The sequence below is a fragment of the Cydia amplana genome, chromosome 21 (genome assembly GCF_948474715.1).
Source record: "Cydia amplana chromosome 21, ilCydAmpl1.1, whole genome shotgun sequence".
In the NCBI taxonomy this organism is placed as follows: domain Eukaryota; kingdom Metazoa; phylum Arthropoda; class Insecta; order Lepidoptera; family Tortricidae; genus Cydia; species Cydia amplana.
In genome coordinates, this window is record NC_086089.1 from 8,809,445 (window position 1) to 8,837,168 (window position 27,724).

At 40.4% G+C, this 27,724-nt stretch overlaps 2 protein-coding genes across 2 annotated transcripts in view; both read right to left on the bottom strand.

The window, feature by feature from the left end:
* The window catches only part of LOC134658134 (uncharacterized), a 22,823-nt gene extending 15,526 nt beyond the window's left edge, over positions 1-7,297 (bottom strand). The window contains 13 exon segments of the mRNA XM_063513742.1: positions 1,182-1,484; positions 1,667-1,714; positions 1,827-1,874; positions 1,987-2,124; positions 2,317-2,463; positions 2,707-2,820; positions 4,394-4,504; positions 4,622-4,732; positions 4,851-4,961; positions 5,080-5,211; positions 6,518-6,589; positions 6,919-7,068; positions 7,192-7,297. Coding sequence (XP_063369812.1) covers positions 1,182-1,484; positions 1,667-1,714; positions 1,827-1,874; positions 1,987-2,124; positions 2,317-2,463; positions 2,707-2,820; positions 4,394-4,504; positions 4,622-4,732; positions 4,851-4,961; positions 5,080-5,211; positions 6,518-6,589; positions 6,919-7,068; positions 7,192-7,297 — 1,591 coding nt within the window.
* LOC134658135 (pacifastin-like protease inhibitor cvp4) lies at positions 1,973-27,429 on the bottom strand. Its single transcript, XM_063513743.1, is given in 5 exon segments — positions 1,973-2,463; positions 2,707-2,820; positions 5,080-5,211; positions 6,518-6,589; positions 27,267-27,429. Coding segments are annotated over 5 exon segments (867 nt in total). The 5' UTR covers positions 27,325-27,429.
* Positions 27,430-27,724: the final 295 nt, after the last annotated feature.

The following is a 27,724-nucleotide window of genomic DNA, read 5'->3' on the forward strand; positions in this document are numbered from 1 at the left end:
TTATACCTAATTACTGTTAATCTTCTTGATAATTAAAATATATATATATTTTTTAATTAGATAGACATTAATAATTAAAAATAGATTATAATTTGCTTGATGCTTAATTTGAATTTGTTGTAATGGAAATAATGTATTGACATGTAAAATACTTCTATTTTATCAATAAAAGTTTGATTGATTGATTGATTGATTGATTGATTGATGTGAAAAATACTTTATAAAAAGTATTTAAATACAAAATACAAATACTTTCTTGATATACTATTTCAAATGCAAAATACAAAATAGTTTTTGAATTTGTATTTAAAATACAAAATACGAAATAGGTATTTTCAAAATACTTTTTAAAAATACAAATACTTTGCGATAAAAGGTACTCTGAACTCTGAATAGTGAATACCTAGTCTGAATTAAAAAGTAGGTATTACTCAGAATATCCGAATTGAAAAGACTCTCTTTATTCTTTGAAAACAGTGTGTCAATCAGTCCTCTATCTAAAGTGCAAATTTCTAGTTATTTGCTCATATTAACCGGAAGGATGGATGGATGATGGTTTATAACGAACAATTTTTAAAAGCATTAATTTAGATTTGTAATGTTTTACAGCTAGTATAATGCCTCTCGTTAGTGTGATGAAAACGTCTCGTTTGTGTTTCATCAGGGCAGAAAAGTTTGTTCTCCTCTCGTACCTTGAAACCCTCGCAACACTTAAGATTCCACTTTTTTAATGATGAGCGACGTTACTAAACAGATTCAACAGTTCCATGTTAAAAGAATGAGAGAGTTGCCAGGATTGTAACATCAGAAGAGATTGTAACTCCTACCAACATTACCTACTATAAAGTATTTTGTATTTTGAAAATAGAAAATAGGTCTCAAAAACTATTTCAAATAAAATACAAAATAGTTTTCTTCAAAAGGTATTTAAATACAAAATACAAAATAGGTATTTTGCATTTTGTATTTGCATTTTAAATACAAGTATTTCAAATAAGTCACATCTCTGATCTTAACTTACCTGTCTCCTGTCCGGGGCAAGCCTTGTGCGTGCAGTACCGCCGGCCCTCTGGGGAGCAGACACACTCGTTACATTGGCTCTGCCAGGTCGTCCCCGGGGCGCAGTCCACGTCTTTAGGTATGATTGTCTTCGACGATGCTGTGTTATTATCTTATCTTACCTGTCTCTTGTCCGGGGCAAGCCTTGTCCGTGCAGTACCGCCGGCCCTCTGGAGAGCAGACACACTCGTTACATTGGCTCTGCCAGGTCGTCCCCGGGGCGCAGTCCACGCCTTTAGGTATGATTGTCTTCGACGATGCTGTGTTATTATCTTATCTTATCTTACCTGTCTCTTGTCCGGGGCAAGCCTTGTCCGTGCAGTACCGCCGGCCCTCTGGCGAGCAGACACACTCGTTACATTGGCTCTGCCAGGTCGTCCCCGGGGCGCAGTCCACGCCTTTAGGTATGATTGTCTTCGACGATGCTGTGTTATTATCTTATCTTACCTGCCTCTTGTCCGGGGCAAGCCTTGTCCGTGCAGTACCGCCGGCCCTCTGGAGAGCACACACACTCGTTACATTGGCTCTGCCAGGTCGTCCCCGGGGCGCAGTCCACGCCTTTAGGTATGATTGTCTTCGACGATGCTGTGTTATTATCTTATCTTACCTGTCTCTTGTCCGGGGCAAGCCTTGTCCGTGCAGTACCGCCGACCCTCTGGAGAGCAGACACACTCGTTACATTGGCTCTGCCAGGTCGTCCCCGGGGCGCAGTCCACGCCTTTAGGTATGATTGTCTTCGACGATGCTGTGTTATTATCTTATCTTACCTGTCTCTTGTCCGGGGCAGGCCTTGTCCGTGCAGTACCGCCGGCCCTCTGGAGAGCAGACACACTCGTTACATTGGCTCTGCCAGGTCGTCCCCGGGGCGCAGTCCACGTCTTTAGGTATGATTGTCTTCGACGATGCTGTGTTATTATCTTATCTTACCTGTCTCTTGTCCGGGGCAAGCCTTGTCCGTGCAGTACCGCCGGCCCTCTGGAGAGCAGACACACTCGTTACATTGGCTCTGCCAGGTCGTCCCCGGGGCGCAGTCCACGCCTTTAGGTATGATTGTCTTCGACGATGCTGTGTTATTATCTTATCTTATCTTACCTGTCTCTTGTCCGGGGCAAGCCTTGTCCGTGCAGTACCGCCGGCCCTCTGGCGAGCAGACACACTCGTTACATTGGCTCTGCCAGGTCGTCCCCGGGGCGCAGTCCACGCCTTTAGGTATGATTGTCTTCGACGATGCTGTGTTATTATCTTATCTTATCTTACCTGTTTCCTGTCCGGGGCAAGCCTTGTCCGTGCAGTACCGCCGGCCCTCTGGCGAGCAGACACACTCGTTACATTGGCTCTGCCAGATCGTCCCCGGGGCGCAGTCCACGCCCTTCGGTATAATCGGCTTCGATGGTGCTGCTTCTGCTGGAATGAGAAACGTTTGTGACGTAAGAACCAACGCCACAGCGGTTGCATGCGGTTGCGGTGGTGGTTCGGCGATCTTAATAGTTGATCGTTTGTTGCCGGTCCCATATTGCGATACCCTCCTCCATCCTGTTTTGCGTAAGATACTCAGGCCGAAAACGAAAGCCCGACGAAAGACGTCTTTGGCAACAGTTAAGTGTTAGCGTCATATTTATATATGTGTATGATGTAGTAGATACTCACTAGTTACACTCGCACATTCCATGATGGTGCATATTCCGAGTCCGTTCTCCAAGCAGCGGCACGTGTTGCAGTCGCGCTCGAACGTGGTGTTCGGTTTGCAGCGGATCGGCTCCTCTGTAAAACAGTTACAGTTTGTCAAATGACTGTCTCATTTCAAACAAAAACATCAGAATCATACTATCTTTGTCTTACACTAGTACTAGCACCCAAAAGATAAGGATGAGTATAGTTTTTTCTGTTCTTATTTACTGACAATTTGGTTTGACCAACTATAATTACTGTGAGATGACAAGCACACACAATGGGAGCGAGTTCTCTTTCACTTTTAGTGTGCAGGAGCTCTTTAGCAATAGCATGTGAGGTGCGTTGGGGTATCAGGGGCACAGAATAAATAATAGTACTAGGTACAGAAGATTCACTCTCTAACAAATCGCGATTATTACGACAAATATGATGCTAGGTGGCGCAAGCGCGAGCAGGCGTCCGTTCCGACCCGGTGCGCGGCAACTACTACGGCTAAACAACAAAATTGGTGTGGGCCGCATGTGGAGTGCGCCATGCCTGTCAGGGGTATGATTGAAAGAGTATTTCATGAGGGGGTAATATGAAAAACCGCCCGTATAACGAATCATTACGGGAGGTTTTTTATCGTGCCCCTCATGAGAAACCCTTTCAATCTCACCCCAACGCACTTGAATGCTTCTCGCTTGCCTAGGCGCGACTGCATGCATGAAATAAAGCACCATATAATTATGTATTATAAAAACATAGATAGCAGTTATTTTTAAGCACAAGTTCTATTTAATCAATCGGATAGAAATATAAAAAGTAGGTGAGTTGACAGTGACGTCACGATATAATGTTTCATTTATTCCATATTAGCAAATCGTTTTGACAGTTCTAAAAAAAAATTAAAATTTAATCTGTTTATTTTCAAACAACAGGTTAGTTGTACAATCTCAGTTACAATCTCTATATTTGGAGACTATTTAAACTAAGCTTAGCCTTAATTATATGTAAACTTATATTGTTTTGTTACAGTTAGTTAGTGCTTACATGTTAATACAAGTTTATATCTTACATTCATTCATGTTAATCAGTGCTTTCTTAAGTGTACTCTTTGCTTTATCAGGATATTTTTCTAAAGTTTCTAAAATAGTAACTGATTTGACAAGTAGGAAAATACCCTATTACAATGAAAAAATCAACGAAGATCAACTCTGGCCAACGTGGGACTCGAACCCACATCCTTGGATTGTAGATTCAATTTTAGAACGCCTTGAAGCTCGAGTTATATCATTAGCCGTAGCCGTGCCTGCATCTCCGAGTTGTTGAGTTGCGTAGCGTGCTCAATAATAGGTACTAACTTGACAGCAAGCCATAGTAGTCAACCTTATATTATTGGAGAGAGGTGAGCTTGGCACTCGGTCGTGAACCTAGGCAGTAAACTTGTCGAATGCTTACCTACTTACCGATAGAATCGCACTCGGCCTGCTTCGCCCGCCACGCAGCGGCATCTGTGGCAGTTACTGTCCCATTCGCTGCCCGACAGACACTCGGCAGCGTCGGCTGAACTTATTAGTTGACAGCGAGCCATAGTCATCACCCTTATCTTATTGGAGAGAGGTGAGCTTGGCACTCGGTCGTGCACCTAGGTAGTAAGCTTGTCGAATGCTTACCTACTTACCGATAGAATCGCACCCGGCCTGCCTCACGCACTGCGCCTCGCCCGTCACGCAGCGGCATCTGTGGCAGTTACTGTCCCATTCGCTGCCCGACAGGCACTCGGCAGCGTCGGCTGAACTTATTAATTGACAGCGAGCCATAGTCGTCAACCTTATCTTATTGGAGAGAGGTGAAAGCTTGGCACTCGGTGAACCTAGGCAGTAAGCTTGTCGAATGCTTACCTACTTACCGATAGAATCGCACCCGGCCTGCCGCACGCACTGCGCCTCGCCCGCCACGCAGCGGCATCCGTGGCAGTTACTGTCCCATTCGCTGCCCGACAGGCACTCGGCAGCGTCGGCTGAACTTATTAGTTGACAAGCGAGCCATAGTCGTCAACCTTATCTTATTGGAGAGAGGTGAAAGCTTGGCACTCGGTGAACCTAGGCAGTAAGCTTGTCGAATGCTTACCTACTTACCGATAGAATCGCACCCGGCCTGCCGCACGCACTGCGCCTCGCCCGCCACGCAGCGGCATCCGTGGCAGTTACTGTCCCATTCGCTGCCCGACAGGCACTCGGCAGCGTCGGCTGAACTTATTAGTTGACAAGCGAGCCATAGTCGTCAACCTTATCTTATTGGAGAGAGGTGAAAGCTTGGCACTCGGTGAACCTAGGCAGTAAGCTTGTCGAATGCTTACCTACTTACCGATAGAATCGCACCCGGCCTGCCGCACGCACTGTGCCTCGCCCGCCACGCAGCGGCATCTGTGGCAGTTACTGTCCCATTCGCTGCCCGACAGGCACTCGGCAGCGTCGGCTGAACTCGGCCGTCGGATATCTGACGATGGAATTTGAATTTTAACTTCGTAAAAGCAGGAAATTCTTACATGACACTGACGTTTACCAGGCTTCATGTAAGGATGCGATCACACATATCGGGATTCGCTACCCAAGCAAATGAAGGAAAATGGAAGAGACGTCATCACGCATATTCGGCGAATCCCTGCATGTCTGGCTGCACCATAACTTTAAAAGTATATTTATTGGGCCCTATTGCTCGTTTACCCTTCACTCCCCTTCATTTAAGTATTTTAAATGATCTAACTCTGTTTACACCGCCCGCCCTATAAAAAAAACCGGCCAAGTGCGAGTCGGACTCGCGTTCCAAGGGTTCCGTACAATAAGTTCGACTCACGCTTGAATGCATATTTCTCATAGGTTTTCCTGTCATATATAGGTAAAGAACAATTTTGTGCATTTTTTTCAAAATGTTAGACCCAGTAGTTTCGGAGATGAAGGGGAGGGGAATTGTCGGACAGACAGACAGACAGACGTACGAGTGATCCTATAAGGGTTCCGTTTTTTCCTTTTGAGGTACGGAACCCTAATAAGGCCCGAGAAATAGTGTAGTCTCAAACGGGTTTAATTTAAACTTTATACTCGATTCTATTTGTAAGCAGTTTTATCTTTGACCTACGCCAACGCCTATTTAAAGCAAAGCATTATTTTAGAGAGAAATTATTTATGTTCGTCACAAGACTGATAAAGGGCTATTAATGATGAGGTATTAATAGTAACTTCAACAATTGGACCGATAAATTGCCTATTTATAAACAATAATAATTTTAGATAATTCTCTCCGAAATAACGAGCGCCGGTGGCCTAGCGGTTAGAGCGCGCGACTTTCAATCCGGAGGTCACGGGTTCAAACCCCTGCTCGTACCAATGAGTTTTTTGAACTTATGTATGAATTATCATTTGATATTCACCAGTCGCTTTTCAAGGAAAACATCGTGAGGAATCCGGACTAATACCAATAACGCCAGTTTACCCTCTGGGTTGAAAGGTCAGATGGCAGTCGCTTTTGTAAAAATTAGTGCCTACGCCAATTTTGGGATTAGTTGCCAAGCGGGCCCCAGGCACCCATGAGCCGCGGCAAAATTCCGGGACAACGCGAGGAAGATGATGAATTTTAGATAATATCTATCAATAACATGCTGATACAGTCAGTAGCAGAAGTTGTTAAGCGGGCGAGGTGTTCAAAATTTCCTTGACGCGCTCTTATTCTCTTAACAATAAAGTCGTGTCAAGATCATTTTGAACACCTGGCCCGCTTAGCAACTATTGCTGCTGATACTACATACCGATTTCTTGTTGTCCGACTTCTTGTGTTAGTTGCGAAGAGCACGCATCGTCTTCTGGTAAACATTTGAGCGCTGAAAGTAGAAAAACATACTACATAGATAAATAGATACGTTTAAACTTTAAACCTAACAGAAAATCATTAAATAAGTCAGGGCGTCCGCTAGCTGGCGGAGCGGGTGAGCGGGTTATGAAAAAATAGGGGCGCTTTGTTTCCCATAAAGTTTTAAGTCATAATGTATTGTTTGACGTATTATCATTAGTCATAAAACTGAAACCGTTAACTTTTCAGGATTTTCGTAAGGTTATCCTATAGATAAATTAGGTTAGGTTAGGTTTGTTTTATGGCTCCTCCTTCCACCTCACACAGCTCCTGACGGGGCACGGCTGCTTCGGCTGGTACCTGTGTGAGGGGGTGGGAAGAGAGCCGACGACAGCGTGCCACCATTGTGATGGAAGAGCCGTGGACACGGCACAACACACACGAGAGATATGCCCTGCGTGGGCGGAGCCTCGCGCTGCCCTGTCCGCGGCTGTAGGAGGAGACCTCTCACTGCCGGCGCTAATACGCCGAATGATTAGCAGTGAAGAGGCATGGGCGGCAGTGGCTTCCTTTAGCGTCACCGTTCTGACACAAAAGGAAGCCGCAGAACGATCGCGCGAGGACGACGCGAACTCGCTCCCTCAGCGCCGAAGGAGGCCAGGTAGGCGGAGAAGAGCCTTTGCAGCAAGGCTAATGCCGCCTTAACGGGAACCTGCGGGTGATGGGTCGGGAGTTCCATCACTCGCCTGAAGAGGTTTCGAGCTGGAAGACCCTCAAGTGTTCCGAGGTGTCTTCAGCGGAGTAAGCTGCTAGAGCAGCCCCATATGGTGAGCTCGCAAGAGCATCGCCGACGGGGTATCGGAGGTCTACAATAGAGTTCCCGAAACCCCGCCTACAAAGCGCGCGGCGGAACACCCCAGGGGGTTTAGTCCGTGGAAGTCGGACATACCCACAGGGCTTCTCCCGGGCCAGTGGGATCCATAAGGGATTCCCCCTGGGTCATAAAAAAAAAAAAAAAGGTTTGTTTTATGGCAATCCTCAAAAGTGAAGCGTTTCTGAACCAAATAAATTATGACTGACGGAAATGGGGGCAAACAATACATTATTACTTAGAACTGTTTGGGAAACAATAGAGACCCGAAATAATACTATGAGCAACGTCACCAAAACCATTGAAAAAAGTGGCAAACAATGTTGTAAAAACAGTCCGTACACAGGTATCGGGTAGTTATGCATCGTCAATTAGTACCGTGCAGTGATTAGTACGCCGCAACTGTCAAACTCGCCAGGGTGACCAAGCTTTGGACTAAAGTAAGTTTTAAAATATAAATATATACAGTGGTTTTTCTCAATCCGGACTAACCTATTTCGTATGTAATCTTAAAGTTAATGTGTAATAAATTAGTACTAGTTACCCGAACCTAGAAATAGCTATGATCGAAAAATTGTTATCTTATCTTACGGCCTGGCCATGACATTGCGCGACTGGCTTCGGCTCTGACCAACGTAGTTCATTATAAATAAAATGGTTCACGGATAGACTTAGCCTACACAATCACAATGTACTATTGTACGGATCCCTTTGTTTGACATAATGATTGAAAGACGATTGTCGGATTATCATTAGTAATAATTATAAAACCGTTAACTGTTCAGTATTTCCTAAGGTTATCCTATAGATAGGTTTGTTTTATGGCAAGCCTGAAAAGTTACGCGTTTCTGAGAAAAACCAAATTATGACGTTTATGACTAACCAAAAAGCGGACCAACAATACATTATGACTTAAAACTTTATAAGAAACAATAGAGACCCAAATCAATTTTTTAACTAGCAGATACGTCTGCGATTGATATTCCAAATTTTATATTAAAGGAAAAAATGGAAAAAGTTACGCTTCCTGGCAGGACTTGAAACCGCATCCTCCACAATTCGTGTGTTGCTCTTAACCAATTGAGCTACGGAAGCCTACCAGGACCTCGCAAACCACCCCACCCCAAAGGCGTGTATGCATAAGGGAAGGAATGGAAAGATTTGCGAGGTCCTGGTAGGCTTCCGTAGTTCAATTGGTTAAGAGCAACACACGGATTGTGGAGGATGCGGGTTCAAGTCCTGCCGGAAGCGTAACTTTTTCCTTTTAATATAAAAATAGAGACCCACTATTGAAGCTTTATAAAATGGGGTCCAGGACTTTTGTAGAGACTTGTCCTGCCACGGCCGGAGGGCTGGTCACCTGGGCACGGCCACACTTGCCCTTTGGCCTCGACAATTATTGCAGTTCTATTATTAGACGGGCACAATTGCCCGAGTGATCGGGCGCCTTTGGGAGAATGTAGGAAACGATATCGTTTTACAATTAGTTTACAACCATACCACAGAATAAATAATAGTACTTACTAGGTACAGAAGACTCGCTCTCTAACAAAACGCGTCTGTCACGATCAGCACAGATACCTATGGCCGCTAGGTGGTGAGTGGCGACAGCGCCACGCGCGGCTTATGGCTAGCCACCAAAATTGGTGTGGAAACTGATGTACTTTTAGCTACCTGTAGCAAATCGATGAAATCGCGGAGTGAGCCACGCCTGATCATACTTATAAAGGTACTGAGGGCCGGGCTACTGCGAAAACCGAAATTCGCATATTGCGGGGATCTTTCTCTTTTACTCCAATGAAGGCGTGCGAACTTCGATTTTCGTGGTTATAGCCCTGAATTCATCACAAAATCTATAGTAGATATATTACATACACTCAGCAGCAGAAGTTGCTAAGCGGGCGAGGTGTTCAAAATTACCTTGACGTGCTCTTATTCTCTTGACAATTAATAAAGTCGTGTCAAGATCATTTTGAACACCTTGCCCGCTTAGCAACTATTGCGGCTATTGGGCGGGTAAAGCAAGGTAAAGTAAGAAATCATCGGCCTGATTCTAATTTTAATAAACGTCAAAAATTAGATCTCGATACGATATGGATCGGATCTGTCAGTATCAAAAGTGACGTGTCTTCAAACAAAAACTGTGAAGAAACGTCAGTTTTGACGTATCGAGATCTAATTTTTGACGTTTATTAAAATTAGAATCAGTCCGCCAGATCACATGGAACCACCACGATAACCAGGCCGTAAAATACAAAAAAAAAGGAATCACCATGGAATTGTCGGCCGGTCGAAGCCGAGGTGTACAGTCGACGTCCATAATATATTTACGCTTTTGTACCTTACTCCTTTGTAATAAGGCGAAAAATGTAAACATATCTTTGACGTCGATTGTACAAACATAATCTGAGGCTTTCTTTTATTTACATGCTTATATGTGGCTATGGATAAATTACGTAAAATAAGATTTAAATTTAACTCCGTTTTATTTAATGATCCACAGGAGAGAACCTCAACCATATTAGGTACTAAAAATAGTTATTTTTACTACACCAACCCGAAGACAATATTACTGTAAGATATCAAACAAAATCAAACCAAATCAAAACCAAATGAATGTTATTAAATATTTATCATTCAAAATCTTCATTTAAAAGTCAGTTCTACCAGCAAACATAAGAAAACAACTCAAAATTTTACATTTGATTACTTTGCCTCACATGTGAATAAAATGCAACTTTGCTATCAGTTTTTGAACAATCAAGAGAGCCTTTACCACTAGGTGTGGTGAAAAAGTTTTTGACCCTTAAACAATTAAGATATCTGTTTAGAGTACCAACTTAGAACAAGGCAATGCTGTGCCCTTATCGGTAGTTAACTGTCGCTTGCATTTGTAATATTTGTGTCACTAATTGTACTCGTTATTCTAAGCATCCGTTTTCCTCATAGACTTAGTCCAAAAGAGTTGGTCATAACCCATAAAGGCTAAGATCGCAGACTGAAATCTAAATATACATACGAGGGGCGTTCAAAATATTCTCGGTATTGATATCTTACAACCTCTTCTAAAATTTCTTTCGTTACTGGCCGCTAAGGTTTATTCATTGACATTAAAAAAAAAGTATAATTCGAACCGAGATGTTCTTTTGTTTTTCTGCAATTGCTGAACAAACATGAACATCATGTGGGAATTGACAATGTTAACTAAATTAGAACATCGATGCGTGATAAAATTCTTGACAAAACAGGGTAAAAATCAAAAAACCATAAAAGAGGAAATGGATTGTGTTTACCGTGAGTCTGCTCCTTCTTTATCTACCATTCAAAAGTGGTCAAGCGAGTTTAAACGTGGAAGGGAGAGTGTTGAAGACGACCCTAGACCTGGCCGGCCTGTAGTAGCTACTTCACAAGAAAATATTGATAAAGTGGAAAAACTTATATTGGAAGATGGTCGAGTGAAGGTAAAATCTATAGCACAAGTAACCAATCTCTCTATTGGTACCGTACATGATATTATCCATGACCATCTTAATATGTCAAAAGTAAGTGCAAGATGGGTTCCGCGAATGCTGACTCGGCTTCAAAAAGACATGCGTGTAGCTTGTTGTTCCGATTTTATTGACCTGTGCGGTGAAAATCCTGATGAGGTACTGCAAAGAATAGTTACTGGAGATGAAACCTGGGTTCATCATTATGACCCAGAGAGTAAACAAGAGTCCATGCAGTGGCACATTAAGGGTTCAGCTCATCCCAAGAAGTTCAAGGTCATCCCTTCAGCTGGCAAGGTCATGACCACGATATTTTGGGATTGTGAAGGAGTATTACTGATCGATTATAAAGAAAAAGGTGTAAATATCACAGGACAGTACTACGCTAACATTCTACGTCAATTAAAGGATGCAATCAAAGAAAAGAGGCGAGGAAAGTTAACCAAAGGTGTTATGCTTCTGCATGACAACGCCCCCGTCCATACTGCTCATATTGCCAAGGCAGCTATTGTTGAATGTGGGTTTGAAACTATTACTCACCCACCGTATAGTCCGGACTTAGCCCCCAGCGAATTCTTTTTGTTCCCCAATCTTAAAAAGGATCTGCGTGGAAATAAATTTTCCGATGATGAAGCATTGAAGGCGGCAGTGGAGGAGCATTTTTACACCAAAGATAAAAAATATTTTTATGCAGGATTAAAAAAAATAATTGATCGATCTTTTAAGTGTATGAACATAGGGGGGGAGTATATTGAAAAATAAAAATATCAAACTTTTCGTACTTGTTTGTTTTCATTCTCATACCGAGAATATTTTGAACACCCCTCGTACATATATTATAAGCCGTATCCAGACGAGCTGGGAAAATCGACCGATTTGATCAGGAAAATAATTGGCACCAATCTCATCTAGCGTCCACACGTACACAATTTAATCACCAATTTGCATTCCATAGATACTAACTTCGAAAATTGGCATTTTTGTGTCCGCACGGCCTGATCAGACAATTTCATCAGATTGGCGAAAAATTGTCTCATCTGGACTCCAATAAAGCTTTGTGCGAGCCGAGTTTCCGCCACTCGTCGTACTGTCATCTCGATATTTTTTTTGCTTGACGTTTGTCGATGTACGATTAGGTTGGACATGTGGCAACCACCCTAATCAAATACGTTACAACAGTGACCAAAGGGTCAGAACGTAGAATGAGTCATTGTTGATATGACCGTCACGGGGTCAAGAGGTCTTCTATGAACTGGATAGACCTTGTTGTTTTGATGACGACTTTAAGGAGTATGTATAAACAATAGATAAACATCAATATATACGTCACAGTCTGTACGGCTACCATCAGTTTGGCACTGACATAAACGCTGTCGAGAACGTAATTTACTTTCTATACATCTCGCTCGCGTAAATGTCAGTTTTGACACTGTCAGTGACTCATGGTACGGGCTCTGATCCATCGATCCATGTCGTGATCATACCTACTGACAATTGCGTTTTAATTCACGAATTTTACAAGCTTTTATTTGAACTTGCCCTCTGTTAGAATGTAAATGACATATGTAGATTTGTTTGTTAGTTAGCGTGGGTCAAATGTTGGAAGCTAAATTTGACCCATTTCCCGATTTCCGATTGAGCTGAAAATTTGCATAGCTACGTAACGTAATGTAAGTCGGGTGGCAATGCAACATTATAGTACTATAGAGTAAGCGAAAGAATCTAAAATTAAACCTCAAGCATAGCGGATGAAAAGTGGAATCCTGAGCATTGCATGGGTTCTAAAGCATGGGAAATAATTGATTACTTTGCCCCACATGTGGATAAAATGCGACTTTCTCATCAGTTTTTGAACAATCAAGAGAGCCTTTACCAGCTGGTGTGGTGAAAAATAATTTTAAATCTCATGTCATTTTACTCTTTCTAATTTTGGTTATGAGTAGGTATAGGAAGACTGGCCGCGTAGCGAACGTCAGACGTGGCTCACTCCGCGATTTCGTCGCTTTGCTACAGGTAGCAAAAAGTACATCCGTTCCACACCAATTTTGGTGGCTAGTCATAAGCCGCGCGTGGCGCTGTCGCCACCTAGCGGCCATATCTGTGCTGATCGTAAGTATAGTAACAGATGCGTTTTGTTAGAGAGTGAGTCTTCTGTACCTAGTACTATTATTTATTCTGTGCCAACGTGCCAATCGCTTACGCTCCGTAGCGATCGAGATTACGAGACGCAACTGTCACTGTCAGACTAATATGGAAGAGTGGTAGAGAGACACCAAGCGATTCGATGGCGAAGCGCAAGCGATCGTCACCTTGGCTAGGCCGCCTGTTCTCGTAGAATCGCAAGACAGTCAGTGACAAGAAGCTAATTTCTAAACCTGGCATTTGCTCATCGTCAACAACAATTAAACGCCTTGTAATTAGTGCTTACAATTGTATTGTGGGAAACGAACATGGACGGCAATAGGTATTAGACTATAAATAATGGCCGCTTCCTTGTCGCTTACGATATGTGGTCACGGAGGTTTTGAAATTGAAATATGGTGATGAAATGATTATTTTTACACCCGGATGGATTGTGGTGTGGTGTACAGTTACCTGCGATAATAAATGTTACTTTTCGAAGGCCGCAAAAATATGTGACACGCTCTTATGGCTCTACTTACAAATAAGATCGTGTCAGATATTTTTGCGGCATTCGTTGTGTAACATATTATTGCAGGTGACAGTAGATAGTGTAGCGTTAGACCAAGCTAAGTTGCTAGCGATTTTGATAGCCCAGGCTTCTATGAAATTATGACGTTGAAATAAAACTTGCACAAGTGTTATTTCAACGTCATAATTTCATAGAAGTTCATACAATCTGGGCTATCACTATCGCTGCCAATTTAGCTTGGTTTAATTTAGCAACTTATCACTACATAGTATAAAACAAAGTCGCTTCCCGCTGTCTGTCTGTCCCTATGTATGCTTAGATCTTTAAAACTACGCAACGGATTTTATTGAGGTTTTTTTAATAGGTAGAGTGATTCAAGGGGAAGGTTTATGTATAATTTGTTAACCCGTGCGAAGCCGGGGCGGGTCGCTAGTTAACTATACAATCAAATATACCAGTTCGAGGTCCTTCACCGATGTTCCATTATAAGTATTATAACCGTATTTCCCACACAACTTTATCAGCAGGAGCGCCACAAAAGTTCTACCAACGTCACATATCAAAGGTCGGGCTTCATTCATTCAAAACCAACTTATCTCGACCGTCGCTGAGGCCGCCCCGAACCCATTTCAATACGCATTTTATGCATGTTTACTTTATTTCAGGGTTTCACAGACGGTAAAGCTATTTTTGGTTTCATTAGGTTATCATTAGGATGATGTCATGTCAGATGCCTTTACATCTACGTCGGATGTTCCTAAATTATCTTTTACTACTTTCTATTGACGCGTGAGTTGAGATGAACTGAGATTAGATTGAGACTGCGTTGAAACCTTAGCTCTAGCTTGATTTAATTAAAAAGTGGCTTAACGCTAATAAATTAGAAAGGGGCAAAAGATAAATAAATATTATAGGACATAGGACGACTGGTCTGGCCTAGTGGGTAGTGACCCTGCCTGTTAAGCCGCGGTCCTGGGTTCGAATCCTAGTAAGGGCATTTATTTGTGTGATTAACACAGATATTTGTTCCTGAGTCTTGGGTGTTTCCTATGTATTTATGTATTTGTATATTATATATATCGTTGTCTGAGTACCCACAACACAAGCCTTCTTGAGCTTACTGTGGGACTTAGTCAATCTGTGTAAGAATGTCCTATAATATTTATTTATTTATTCTTACACAGATTGACTTAGTAAGCTCAAGAAGGCTTTTGTTGAGGGTACTCTGACAACGATATATATAATATACAATACTATACAATAACATTAACATTGACATAAATATCACAGGAAAAATAATAATCACATCTCTATCTTGACAAAAAAAATAAACAATTAACAATAAATATTTAGGTATTAATTGGTTTTACTTAGGCTGTGCGATATCTGTAGGTATGGTATTGAATACAAGTAATACAACACAACTGTTTTGATATAAATATTTCGATTTTTAAAGAGCTATGTAGCTTCTAGACATTCTTTTAGGCATTTTGCTACTTAGGCGTTTTGCTTTCAGGGTTCGAAATTATCCAGATAATTAGTCTTTGATAATTATCGCGATAATATTCCGATAAATATCGGATAATTATCCCAGCGAGCTCAGCACGGTTCCATTTTTATCGACTATCACTATGCCCGTCACTATCGCACTTACATACTTGTTAGAACGTGACAGGCATGGTGATAAACGATAAAAATGCGACCGTGCTACTAGGGCAGGTATGGATGGTGCTATATCTATTTTCTTTGAATTCTTTGATAGAAAATAATAAAAAGGCGGTGGTTTTTAATATTTTAGGGTTTAAATTTTAGGTTACTATCAAATCGATAATTATCAGGCATAAAAATCACGATAATTATCAAGATAACTATCATTTATCCCTGTTTGCTTTTAGAAGACCTGCTCATGAGGGAACTAGATCCCCATTTGGTTTAGGTAAAACTTAGTGCAGTCACAGAATAAATAATAGTACTAAGTACAGAAGACTCACTCTCTAACAAAACGCGTCTGTTACGATCAGCACAGATATGGCCGCTAGGTGGCGACAGCGCCACGCGCGGCTTATGGCTTTCCCCAAAATTGGGGCGGAACGGATGTACTTTTAGCTACCTGTAGCAAAGCGACGAAATCGCGGAGTGAGCCACGCCTGGTGCAGCGGCCAACAGCAAGCATCAAACGATATATTTGCAGTAGAAAGTGTGTTTTGAAGTTGCAAGGAATAGAAAACAGCTTTCTAAGACGGGTTGTAGCGTCAAAACAAAGGCATTAGGAGTGCGGTCCCGTTACTGTGCTTGGCAACAGTTTGCATGTGAAAGGGCTAGTACACTGCCGAGCATGGAAACGGGTCAACACATTTATAGCACATTGATTTGATTCCTAGATCCTAGTCTAGTTCGCCCTGAACAAGTCCTCGCGACGCGACACATACATACATTTTTAGCAGACTTCAAAAAAAGGAGTTTTTTTGTATGTATGTTAGTTTTTTATGGAGCACTTTTGCATGTAATCATAATCCATAATCTATGTAATCATAGTCCAGTTCTAATGATGGATTCCATGAGGAATTGATGGAACTCCTCAAATCTTGATGGATTTAGATCCAGACCTTGAAACTTGAAATGTACTCGAGGCTGGTATCGGTAATCACGGTGTTTCCAAATAATACAGGTTCTGTGAGGCCCATACCTTGAGATGCCTGTGACGCAAGTTTTTTTTTATATTCATTTCGTGAGAATTAGACTAAAGCGTGATTTCGTTGCTCTTATCTTAGACCTGTGCATGACAACTCTTAGAAATTACATCCCTAAATCTTATACCTTTAAATGAGCAATTGTTGTATATTTATTTATTTATATTTATATATATTTCGGCTCTAACGATTTTGATGAAATTTGCAATACGGGTGTTTTCGGGGGCAAAAAATCTATCTAGCTAGGTCTTATCTCTGGGAAAACGCGCATTTACGAGTTTTTATTATGTTTTCCGAGCAAAGCTCAGTCTCCCAGATACGAGGGGTATTCAAAATATTCTCGGTATGAGAATGAAAACAAACAAGTACGAAAAGTTTGATATTTTTATTTTTCAATATACTCCCCCCCTATGTTCATACACTTAAAAGATCGATCAATTATTTTTATTAATCCTGCATAAAAATATTTTTTATCTTTGGTGTAAAAATGCTCCTCCACTGCCGCCTTCAATGCTTCATCATCGGAAAATTTATTTCCACGCAGATCCTTTTTAAGATTGGGGAACAAAAAGAAGTCGCTGGGGGCTAAGTCCGGACTATACGGTGGGTGAGTAACAGTTTCAAACCCACATTCAACAATAGCTGCCTTGGCAATATGAGCAGTATGGACGGGGGCGTTGTCATGCAGAAGCATAACACCTTTGGTTAACTTTCCTCGCCTCTTTTCTTTGATTGCATCCTTTAATTGACGTAGAATGTTAGCGTAGTACTGTCCTGTGATATTTACACCTTTTTCTTTATAATCGATCTGTAATACTCCTTCACAATCCCAAAATATCGTGGCCATGACCTTGCCAGCTGAAGGGATGACCTTGAACTTCTTGGGATGAGCTGAACCCTTAATGTGCCACTGCATGGACTCTTGTTTACTCTCTGGGTCATAATGATGAACCCAGGTTTCATCTCCAGTAACTATTCTTTGCAGCACCTCATCAGGATTTTCACCGCACAGGTCAATAAAATCGGAACAACAAGCTACACGCATGCCTTTTTGAAGCCGAGTCAGCATTCGCGGAACCCATCTTGCACTTACTTTTGACATATTAAGATGGTCATGGATAATATCATGTATGGTACCAATAGAGAGATTGGTTACTTGTGCTATAGATTTTACCTTCACTCGACCATCTTCCAATATAAGTTTTTCCACTTTATCAATATTTTCTTGTGAAGTAGCTACTACAGGCCGGCCAGGTCTAGGGTCGTCTTCAACACTCTCCCTTCCACGTTTAAACTCGCTTGACCACTTTTGAATGGTAGATAAAGAAGGAGCAGACTCACGGTAAACACAATCCATTTCCTCTTTTATGGTTTTTTGATTTTTACCCTGTTTTGTCAAGAATTTTATCACGCATCGATGTTCTAATTTAGTTAACATTGTCAATTCCCACATGATGTTCATGTTTGTTCAGCAATTGCAGAAAAACAAAAGAACATCTCGCTTCGAATTATACTTTTTTTTAATGTCAATGAATAAACCTTAGCGGCCAGTAACGAAAGAAATTTTAGAAGAGGTTGTAAGATATCAATACCGAGAATATTTTGAACGCCCCTCGTATTATAACATAATTTAGGATCGACTCGTTTAAATGTCCGCCAGTGTAGTGGATACTGGCCGGACAGGTCGAGGGCAATACCCGCGCGTGTCCTTACCCGTCAACTATGGCACCACACTATCATAAGTGTGATTTTACACTGCTTGACGTAACAGGGGCGGAATTCTGTGCATTTTGAACGCTCGGCAACTCGTAACATAGTTAAAAGGATTTTTTTTTTGTTTTTTTCTTTTCTTTTAATTAAAAGTATACTTTTCATTACGATTAGAATGAACCCGAAAATTTCTAATCTAGTGAACCTAGTAATATTTGCGATTTAGAAAATACCTATATACGGGTGCTGCCGTGACCGGGTGGCCTAGAGGTTATGGCGTTAACCGCGAAAGAAGCGGGTTCGGAGTCGGACCCAACCTCGAGCATCGGAGAGCTTACTCACTTTTTAACCCTTTGACCGCCAAACACGGTCACAGACGCGCACGGAAAAATGCTTTCATACGTCCGGATGTTCACCTCTGCAGGTCGAATTTCTCAACAGATTCTCGTGAAATTTTGGGAGCAGAGGGAAGAGGGGCTACCGCGAAAACCGAAACTCGCAAATGGCGGGTATCTTTCTTCTTTACTCCAATGAAGGCGTAATAAGAGTGACAGAGAAAGATGCCCGCAATTTGCCAACTTCGATTTTCGCGGTATAGCCCAGGTTTGGTAGTTAGATAGAATTTTCTGTCATTTCGTTTTTTGGGAAATGTTTAAAATGCTGGAAATTGGCAAGAAGGAATTACGTGTCAGTCAGTAAGTTTCATGACACTTAAAAACTAATGTGGGTTCGCTGTGATAATTTCTCAACAAAGTGTTATTTTTAATTTTACATTTTTTAAGCTCACAATTCGGAACACCATCTCGCTGCGCTCCAGAACAAAAGTAGACGACGTAGCTCGGAAAGCGGCCAAGCTAAAGTAGAACTGGGCTGGTCATGTCTGCCGAATGTCGAGTGAGCTGTGGGCCAAGACAGCCACAGAGTGGCAGCCCAGCTCAAAACGAGGAGTTGGCAAACCACGTCGGCGATGGCGAGACGAGCTAGACTCCTTTTTAAAGGAATGGCCAGAGACTGCACAGGATCGGGAAGACTGGAAAAAGTCGGGGGAGGCCTTTGCCCAGCAGTGGGACATTATAGTCTCCTAATAATGATAAAAAGTCTTACAAAACTTATCACAAGGTATACAACTCATAAAGCCACTAGTACCTATATAATAGGCGTGGCGTTGAAAGGGTGTATAATGACGTATACTTCAGTTGATAATTATTAAAGCCAATGTTAGTAAACAGGCCCAATATTTTCCACGCGACATTGACCCACTGTATAGTAATCACGATTATGATTATTGATTACATGAATTACATACAATGATCTCACTGCTGCAATCAGGGGTCCGTCTTGTTTACTTGTTATGTACCATTGACGTATATCTCAGGACGGGCCTTACGGGCACTAAAAATGGTACTACTGAACTAGTTTAGTGTCTCTCACGAATTCGAGCCAATCGTGCAGTCTAACGCAACTAGTTGCGACCATTGCGCGCGTGATGCGAACTCGTCAACCAATCGCGTTGTAGCGGCGTCACACCGCTGTACTGGTCCCATTCATGCCCCATTCTTATTGCCCGTTAGGCCAGTCCTGAGATATACGTCAATGTTATGTACGATCAAACTTGAGTACTTATATGACGTTTCAGGACCTTGTCACAGGCCGACGAAGATACCGTCGTAATCAGAGGGTCTACCGCGAACACAGAAGTTCACAAATTGCGGTCATTAGAGAATATCTGGGAGACCAGTGCCCTGTTTATCAAAAGCTTGTAACTTGTAATACAAGAGGAAGTCCCTTTCTAATGAAAGCTGTCAAAAAGTGCCCCCGCTTTGCTCGGAAAACATTAAAAAAACTCAAAAATGCGCGTTTTCCTAGAGATAAGACCTAGCTAGATCGACTTTTCGCCCCCGAAAACCCCCATATAGCAAATTTTACCAAAATCTTTCCGAGCCGTTTCCGTGATCCCCGAAATATATATAAAAATAAATAAATACCTATATAAAATCTCCGTAGGATCCAACTAGGTATTTCCAGATCGAATCAGATCGCGTCGATGGCAGTCGGTTGCCAAATACGAGGGGTATTCAAAATATTCTCGGTATGAGAATGAAAACAAACAAGTACGAAAAGTTTGATATTTTTATTTTTCAATATACTCCCCCCCTATGTTCATACACTTAAAAGATCGATCAATTATTTTTTTTAATCCTGCATAAAAATATTTTTTATCTTTGGTGTAAAAATGCTCCTCCACTGCCGCCTTCAATGCTTCATCATCGGAAAATTTATTTCCACGCAGATCCTTTTTAAGATTGGGGAACAAAAAGAAGTCGCTGGGGGCTAAGTCCGGACTATACGGTGGGTGAGTAACAGTTTCAAACCCACATTCAACAATAGCTGCCTTGGCAATATGAGCAGTATGGACGGGGGCGTTGTCATGCAGAAGCATAACACCTTTGGTTAACTTTCCTCGCCTCTTTTCTTTGATTGCATCCTTTAATTGACGTAGAATGTTAGCGTAGTACTGTCCTGTGATATTTACACCTTTTTCTTTATAATCGATCAGTAATACTCCTTCACAATCCCAAAATATCGTGGCCATGACCTTGCCAGCTGAAGGGATGACCTTGAACTTCTTGGGATGAGCTGAACCCTTAATGTGCCACTGCATGGACTCTTGTTTACTCTCTGGGTCATAATGATGAACCCAGGTTTCATCTCCAGTAACTATTCTTTGCAGCACCTCATCAGGATTTTCACCGCACAGGTCAATAAAATCGGAACAACAAGCTACACGCATGCCTTTTTGAAGCCGAGTCAGCATTCGCGGAACCCATCTTGCACTTACTTTTGACATATTAAGATGGTCATGGATAATATCATGTACGGTACCAATAGAGAGATTGGTTACTTGTGCTATAGATTTTACCTTCACTCGACCATCTTCCAATATAAGTTTTTCCACTTTATCAATATTTTCTTGTGAAGTAGCTACTACAGGCCGGCCAGGTCTAGGGTCGTCTTCAACACTCTCCCTTCCACGTTTAAACTCGCTTGACCACTTTTGAATGGTAGATAAAGAAGAAGCAGACTCACGGTAAACACAATCCATTTCCTCTTTTATGGTTTTTTGATTTTTACCCTGTTTTGTCAAGAATTTTATCACGCATCGATGTTCTAATTTAGTTAACATTGTCAATTCCCACATGATGTTCATGTTTGTTCAGCAATTGCTGAAAAACAAAAGAACATCTCGGTTCGAATTATACTTTTTTTTAATGTCAATGAATAAACCTTAGCGGCCAGTAACGAAAGAAATTTTAGAAAAGGTTGTAAGATATCAATACCGAGAATATTTTGAACGCCCCTCGTATGTATATTTACATTAGTGACCAATCGAATCAATCACGCATCCCTGCTAAATATCGTCAATGGATTCAATATCACTCAATTGGTTTCAATTTGGCCATTTTACTGAGTATTTAACCCCCGACACAAAAAGAGGGGTGTTATAAAATAGTTATTTGTACAACAAGAGATCAAAGTTTGATATTTCTTCGAGTGCCGTGCAAGCGAAAGATTCTATAATAGATTCACGAGCGTAGCGAGTGAATCTAATTTAGAATCTTGAGCGTAGTAAGGGACTCAAAAGCGCACGAGATGTAAATAACTTTGATCTCGTGTAGTACACAACATTTTTCACCTCAGCAGTGAGAACATATTAGAGAACCCGAAAAATTTATTCTTTCTTCATCACTTACCTCTATTCACTCATGTTTTCTTAAGATATACCAACAATTAAATTTTCACCTCAGCAGCTCGAACAAGGGTACTTTGCTACTTAAAAACAGTGAGCAAAATCGCATTTTGCTCACTGAGTGAGCAAAATGCGATTTTGCTCATTTTGTCTCACTCAGTGAGCAAAATGCGATTTTGCTCACTGTTTTTAAGTAGCAAAGTACCCTTGTTCGAGCTGCTGAGGTGAAAAAACATTTATTTCAAGCTTATGCTTTAGACTAGAGATTATGCCACGAATATTCGGCAACTATTCGGTATTCGGCCTAATGTTGCCTACTATTCAGCCGAATACCGAATATCTGTTGCACCTAAAAAGACAACAAACACAAGAAAAATAACCGAAAACCACTATATTTAATTTTAACATGTTTTCTTGGAAAGTTGTTAAATACGAAGACCTATTTTTGAGCATTAATTGATTACAAATAATTTTATTTTTATTATGGGTCTGATTTGATTGACTTTCACTGGTTCTGAGCAACAAAAGTTAAACTTTATCAAACGTTGTGCTTTGTTGGCGAACAGTTTTCATAATTAACTTGTCTCAAAATGTTCGCATGTTGTGCCGAATATTCGGCGCTTCGGCCGAGAGAGGGGCCGATTATTCGGTATTCGGCCAAAACCACTATTCGGGGCATCTCTACTTTTAACGCGATTGTCTGTCTGTGGCACCGTAGCTCTTAAACGAATGGACCGATTACGATGCGGTTTTTTTTACGTTAATGCGAGCTTCCTTGCGGTGGTTCTTAGCTATGATAGAGTGAAAATGATGTAGGTAAGACTTTTTTTGGCATAATTGCGTATTGAAACTTTTTAATTTAATATAGTTATTAATTTTATGTAGGTACAATTTCAGGATATAGTCTGCCAATGTCATTAAATATATATGTAGATAAATACATAATACTATTTAGGCCATTTATGTCTTTGGTTACTTAAATCGAAATAGTCTGAGATACGGCTGCAAAAGTATATATACCCATCCCTTCTTTCATTACATCTTTACGATCAGCTACGAGTAGATTATCAATTTGAACAACTAGAAAAACAAAGTAGCTATACCTATGAGTCCTATGACTATACAATTCGAGACGTGTTTTTTTTAATACGAGTATCACATCGGTGGCAAACAAGCATACGGCCCGCCTGATGGTAAGCAGTCACCGTAGTTATGGACGCCTGCAACTCCAGAGGTGTAACATGCGCGTTGCCGTCCTTTTAAAAACCTGTACACTCCTTTTTTGAAGAACCCCATACTGTAGACCCTGGGGAAAACCTCGGAAGGGAGCTCATTCCACAGCCGGAGCGTCCGCGTCCCAAATTTAAATTCTAGGGTGTATATATTTTTAGTCATATTAGCTGCCTACTTACTGCTTGATGCTGACTGTACTGTTTGATGCCTACGCCATGATTTCAGACGGCGCCGGGACATTTATCAGCGAGCGACAACCAATTGCTTTTAATTATTTGGTGTCTCCGCCAGCTAAATATAGCCTGAAATTGTTGTCAAGGTCGGCTGGCTGAAGCTTGGCTGGTTGTGCAGTAGGGTATTTGACTACTAGTCAAATCAGTTTCTTTTTTCGAACTGTCAAAACGATTTTGCTACTATGGAATTTATATGAAACACTAGCATGTGACGTCACAATCGAATTACCTACTCTTTATAGTTTTATACGGGGTTTAAAATATAAATTGTGTCTAAAAATAACTGCTGTCTATGTTAATCTAATTTATTTATTTATTTAAGAAACAAACAGTCGTTTACAAACAAGATTACTATAATATTTCTTACAATAAGACCTGGAGTTTCCTTATTATATAAATTGCAGTCTACAAAATATAGCAACAAAAACATAAGGTACTAGGTTAGTTTCAACGTAGGTATATGTAGACTCACGAGAGTTTGCGCAAGATTTGTACCAAACTGTCAAATTTATTTTATAAAAAACCAAAATATAACAAAAAATATAAAAATTATCCCCACTAGTTACCACCAAGCTGTCACCAGTGGCAACTACTAGGAATTTCTTTCCCACCCTTTACCACTGGTAACTATACTGGGAAAAAATAATCTTCTGGTGCTAAAGCACCGATGAAATAAATTTCATGAATGTTGTAAAATAATTTATTTTAAATACAGTCAAATACCCTGTTGCACAGAATACGCTATTTTCCTCTTGAGTCAATTATGAATATAGGTACTTAGAATTTGAAGATGTGGGATTGCTGTTACGCATCGTCCCCCATCAGGCCTGAGGTGGGCCTATTTTAGGGGGGTTTGTGGGACTCTCACCTCCCGGCTCTTTTCTGATGTGAAAAGAGGGGGAGGAGCCTACCCACTAAACCCACACCGGCGTTTCCCACAATACTTATGCCGTTTGGGGAGATGTCTTGGGATCGCGAACATTCTACCACGACAACACCGATGGACCTGGTAATGTTTATCGCAAATAAAAAATTCTTATTCTTCTTCTGGTTGTACACAAGTATTTTTAATCACTCGTGCGACATGTTTCGTAGAAGCTAGACTCTATGTTCAAACCCTGAGAGATCTGGGTGCCTAGCCAAGGTAACAATCGCTTGCGCTACGACAATGAACCGCTTTGTGTCTCTATCACTCTTCCACTTCCATATTAGTGCGATAGTGACAGTTGCGTTTCGTTCGCTACGGAGCGTAAACGATGGCATGTTGGCAACGCACCCTGAGATCCCTATGTGCGGTCGACGCGTGACTAAAATTTCGTGTAACCGTAAAATGATTGTTAGCGTTAATATAAATCAAGACAATTTAAACTCGATCATATTCAATTTCATATCAGATTCGATTCGAATTCGAAATAATTCGTCTAGTCAACCATATCATATGACGTTAACAGACTTCCAATTATTTTATCATGCTGAAAGCGAATTTTCCGTCCGAGAACAAAATACTTCAGTTTAGAAAAAACCCATACGGTCGTTTGAGATATGTCGAATACTAATGGATTCTAATCATACATTATTACTTTTTTACAGCTGTAAAAAAGTAATGAAATAAATGCATTTGTATTTGTATTTGTAAAATCAAGCGGTCACCGCTGCTTATGGACTTAAGAGGTGTCACATGCATGTTAACGAGCATTTCACAATATTTCAAGAAAACCTCAGGAGGGAGATTTCGCGGAAACATAAAAATTCATATAAACGTCACCTGTTACTTCAACAGTATATATTTGTTGTTTCTTAATAGTGAGTAAATAAATGTAGGAGGTTATTGTAAAGGTGGTTTTCCAATGAGTCATTCTTTATGTACAAATCAGAGGCTAGTAAATAAAATACCGACAACCTTCATATAACATTTATATTTATAGCGGCAAAATCATTATTCGGTATTTCTCTAAGATTCCCATCACGATACAGGCTGTGCCTAGTGTGGGGATCACTGTGCTGCTTTTATTGCTACTTCTGTATATCATGAATATTTTTTTATTCGAATTTTTCGCGTGTCACATCATTTTTGTAGATGGCTCTATTTACTATTTTTCTATGTTAGATTTGAGCGTATTAAAATTGTCACCTTAATTAAAATTTAGTTTTCTGTGAACGAATTTGATAAAAAAAAAACCATGGCGTATGATGTAGGAATAGATACCTTGTGGTCTCCGTTCTAGCTATGTTAGTACCTACTCGTTTAATTTAGAACGTGACTAGAATATAACGGACATACTCCCGACCATTTTGACAACTTTATTGCAATGTTATATCTTATATGTATCTTGTCTGTAATCTCTGTTTACAAGGAAAACTAAAAACTGTAATATAATTATATGAATGTTGTTTTTTCCTGAATCGCCAATTTATGTATATAACGGATATTACAAGTAGACAAATAAAAAACTAATATGTCTAAAATTAACTTAATCCTTAATTTGTTGGTATAACTTATATTGTTTGGGTATTAAGTATTTACTTTAAATACATAGTGAAATGCACATTAAAACTAATAGTACATTATATGTCACATGTCAGTACACTATATTATGTCATTCATAGGTTATATGGCTATAGTCATACATACTGAGGATCCTTTATTAATCGATTGACCTGATTTTCTTCCACTTGATTTAAATTGACTCCCAGTAACGGTTATTTTAAAGTTTTCATAATTGTGAGGAATGAGGACGTAAATTCATCGATCAAGTAACTTATGACTATTTTTTTTGCAATAAGTAACAGTAGCACATTACATCTCTAAACTTTTTTGTAGTAGAAGCGTTGCGAGTCTTGCACCTTTTTACCAATGATTTATAACTCAAGATAGGTTATAGGCGTTTTAAAATTGAAGCGCTTAACTTGTGACAAATTGGACAAGTTGCCTTTAGTCGCGGCTGGACAAGCGAGAAATGTGCACGTGCTAACGAGCTCCCGCAACACCGAAAGAGAAAGAGACGAGCTTATGTTTAACAACGAGTGTGACAAAGATAGATGGAATGAGAAAATTAATCAAAAATAACAGATTTCTTCGTAGGAACAGAAATAAATATGGAAGTATTTTTTGTGCTCTTCAAGCATGAGTATAACCTATCTATAGTTATATAATATCATTGCTTTTTACATGTAATGTTTTTGATGGATATAATAGTTTGCAAATTAGATATAAAATATTTAAGTAACTAAATTTATTAACTGGATTATTATATGAAAATTAACACCTAGAGTCTGGCTACTGAAACATTAACAAATGTTTGGCGGGAAATTCAAAAAATCTTGGGCTGGTCACACTTTGTGTTTTTGATACTAGAAAATATTTTTGATTTTCTGTGCCCACGTAAGGTAGGTACCTAAGGATATAAGTTAAATATACGTTGACGTGCACTCAAAGTCAGCTCTCATAATTTCTACCAATATGTAAAGTACACTCATAGTACACTCAACGATAAACACATGTTAACACTTTCTCACCATATACTATGGTGAGAAAGACCATATACATTTTTCGCCTTGTTACTATGGTAACAAAGCGAAAAATGAAATGTAGTGTAAATAAGATCTAGCTCGATAATATCGTAATATAAATTCATCACCAAAAAAATTACGTAAGTACTATGCCAAATGCTAAAGTATCAAAATATTTATAGAGCACCAACCTCATAAACTCATAATTTGTTTACATTTGTGTAGGACTTGTAAACATTGCAGTTTTTCGCTTTGCTTTTCGTTATGCAACGCTACACATCGACTTCACACATTGTCGTAATTATTTACGAGCTTAAATAATAGTTTGCGGACCTTTTAAAATCAGACATTATTAAAATTATTTTAAAATAAACCCCTTATAAACAGCAAACATTTGAATGAATGACATAAATTGACAACTGACTCTTAGCTTTTTTTTTAAAGCATAGACAATTAGTGATACAACAACGAAATATCTGTCAACAATTTTTGGTTAGCCAGACTCTATTCTATGAAGCGTAAAACTGCAAATAAACACATTAAAAAAACCAATAAAATATACAAAAACTCACCACCCCCTTCCCCATGCCTCGCCCACAGTAGAAAACACGACAGAACCAACCACCTCATCACTGTATCCTGGACTATACACCCGCGGACCCGCGACCGACCGAGCGCGCAACCCACAAACAACTGCCCATCGCGCCGCGCCGCGTCTCATATACTCGGGCAAACCTAACAGTACACTCCAAAAACAACATTTATTAAACAATTAACTGGCAAATTAATTCCAGCGACCGCAAAATTAACTTTGCGGAGACTTGCTAATTTTAAATGCAGATTTCTAATAAGATTCCCTTGGCGCTTAAGCTCTTTTGGTTGTTAAGTTTTAAATAGCCGTACATAAATGAATTTAGTCGGACGTCGAAAGGCGCTAAAATGATAAGTGATAAGGGTTTTCGACCAGTACGTAAGTTGACCTTATCAGTGGTAGTGACACCAGTGACGAAATAAATATCTCGGGGTCAAT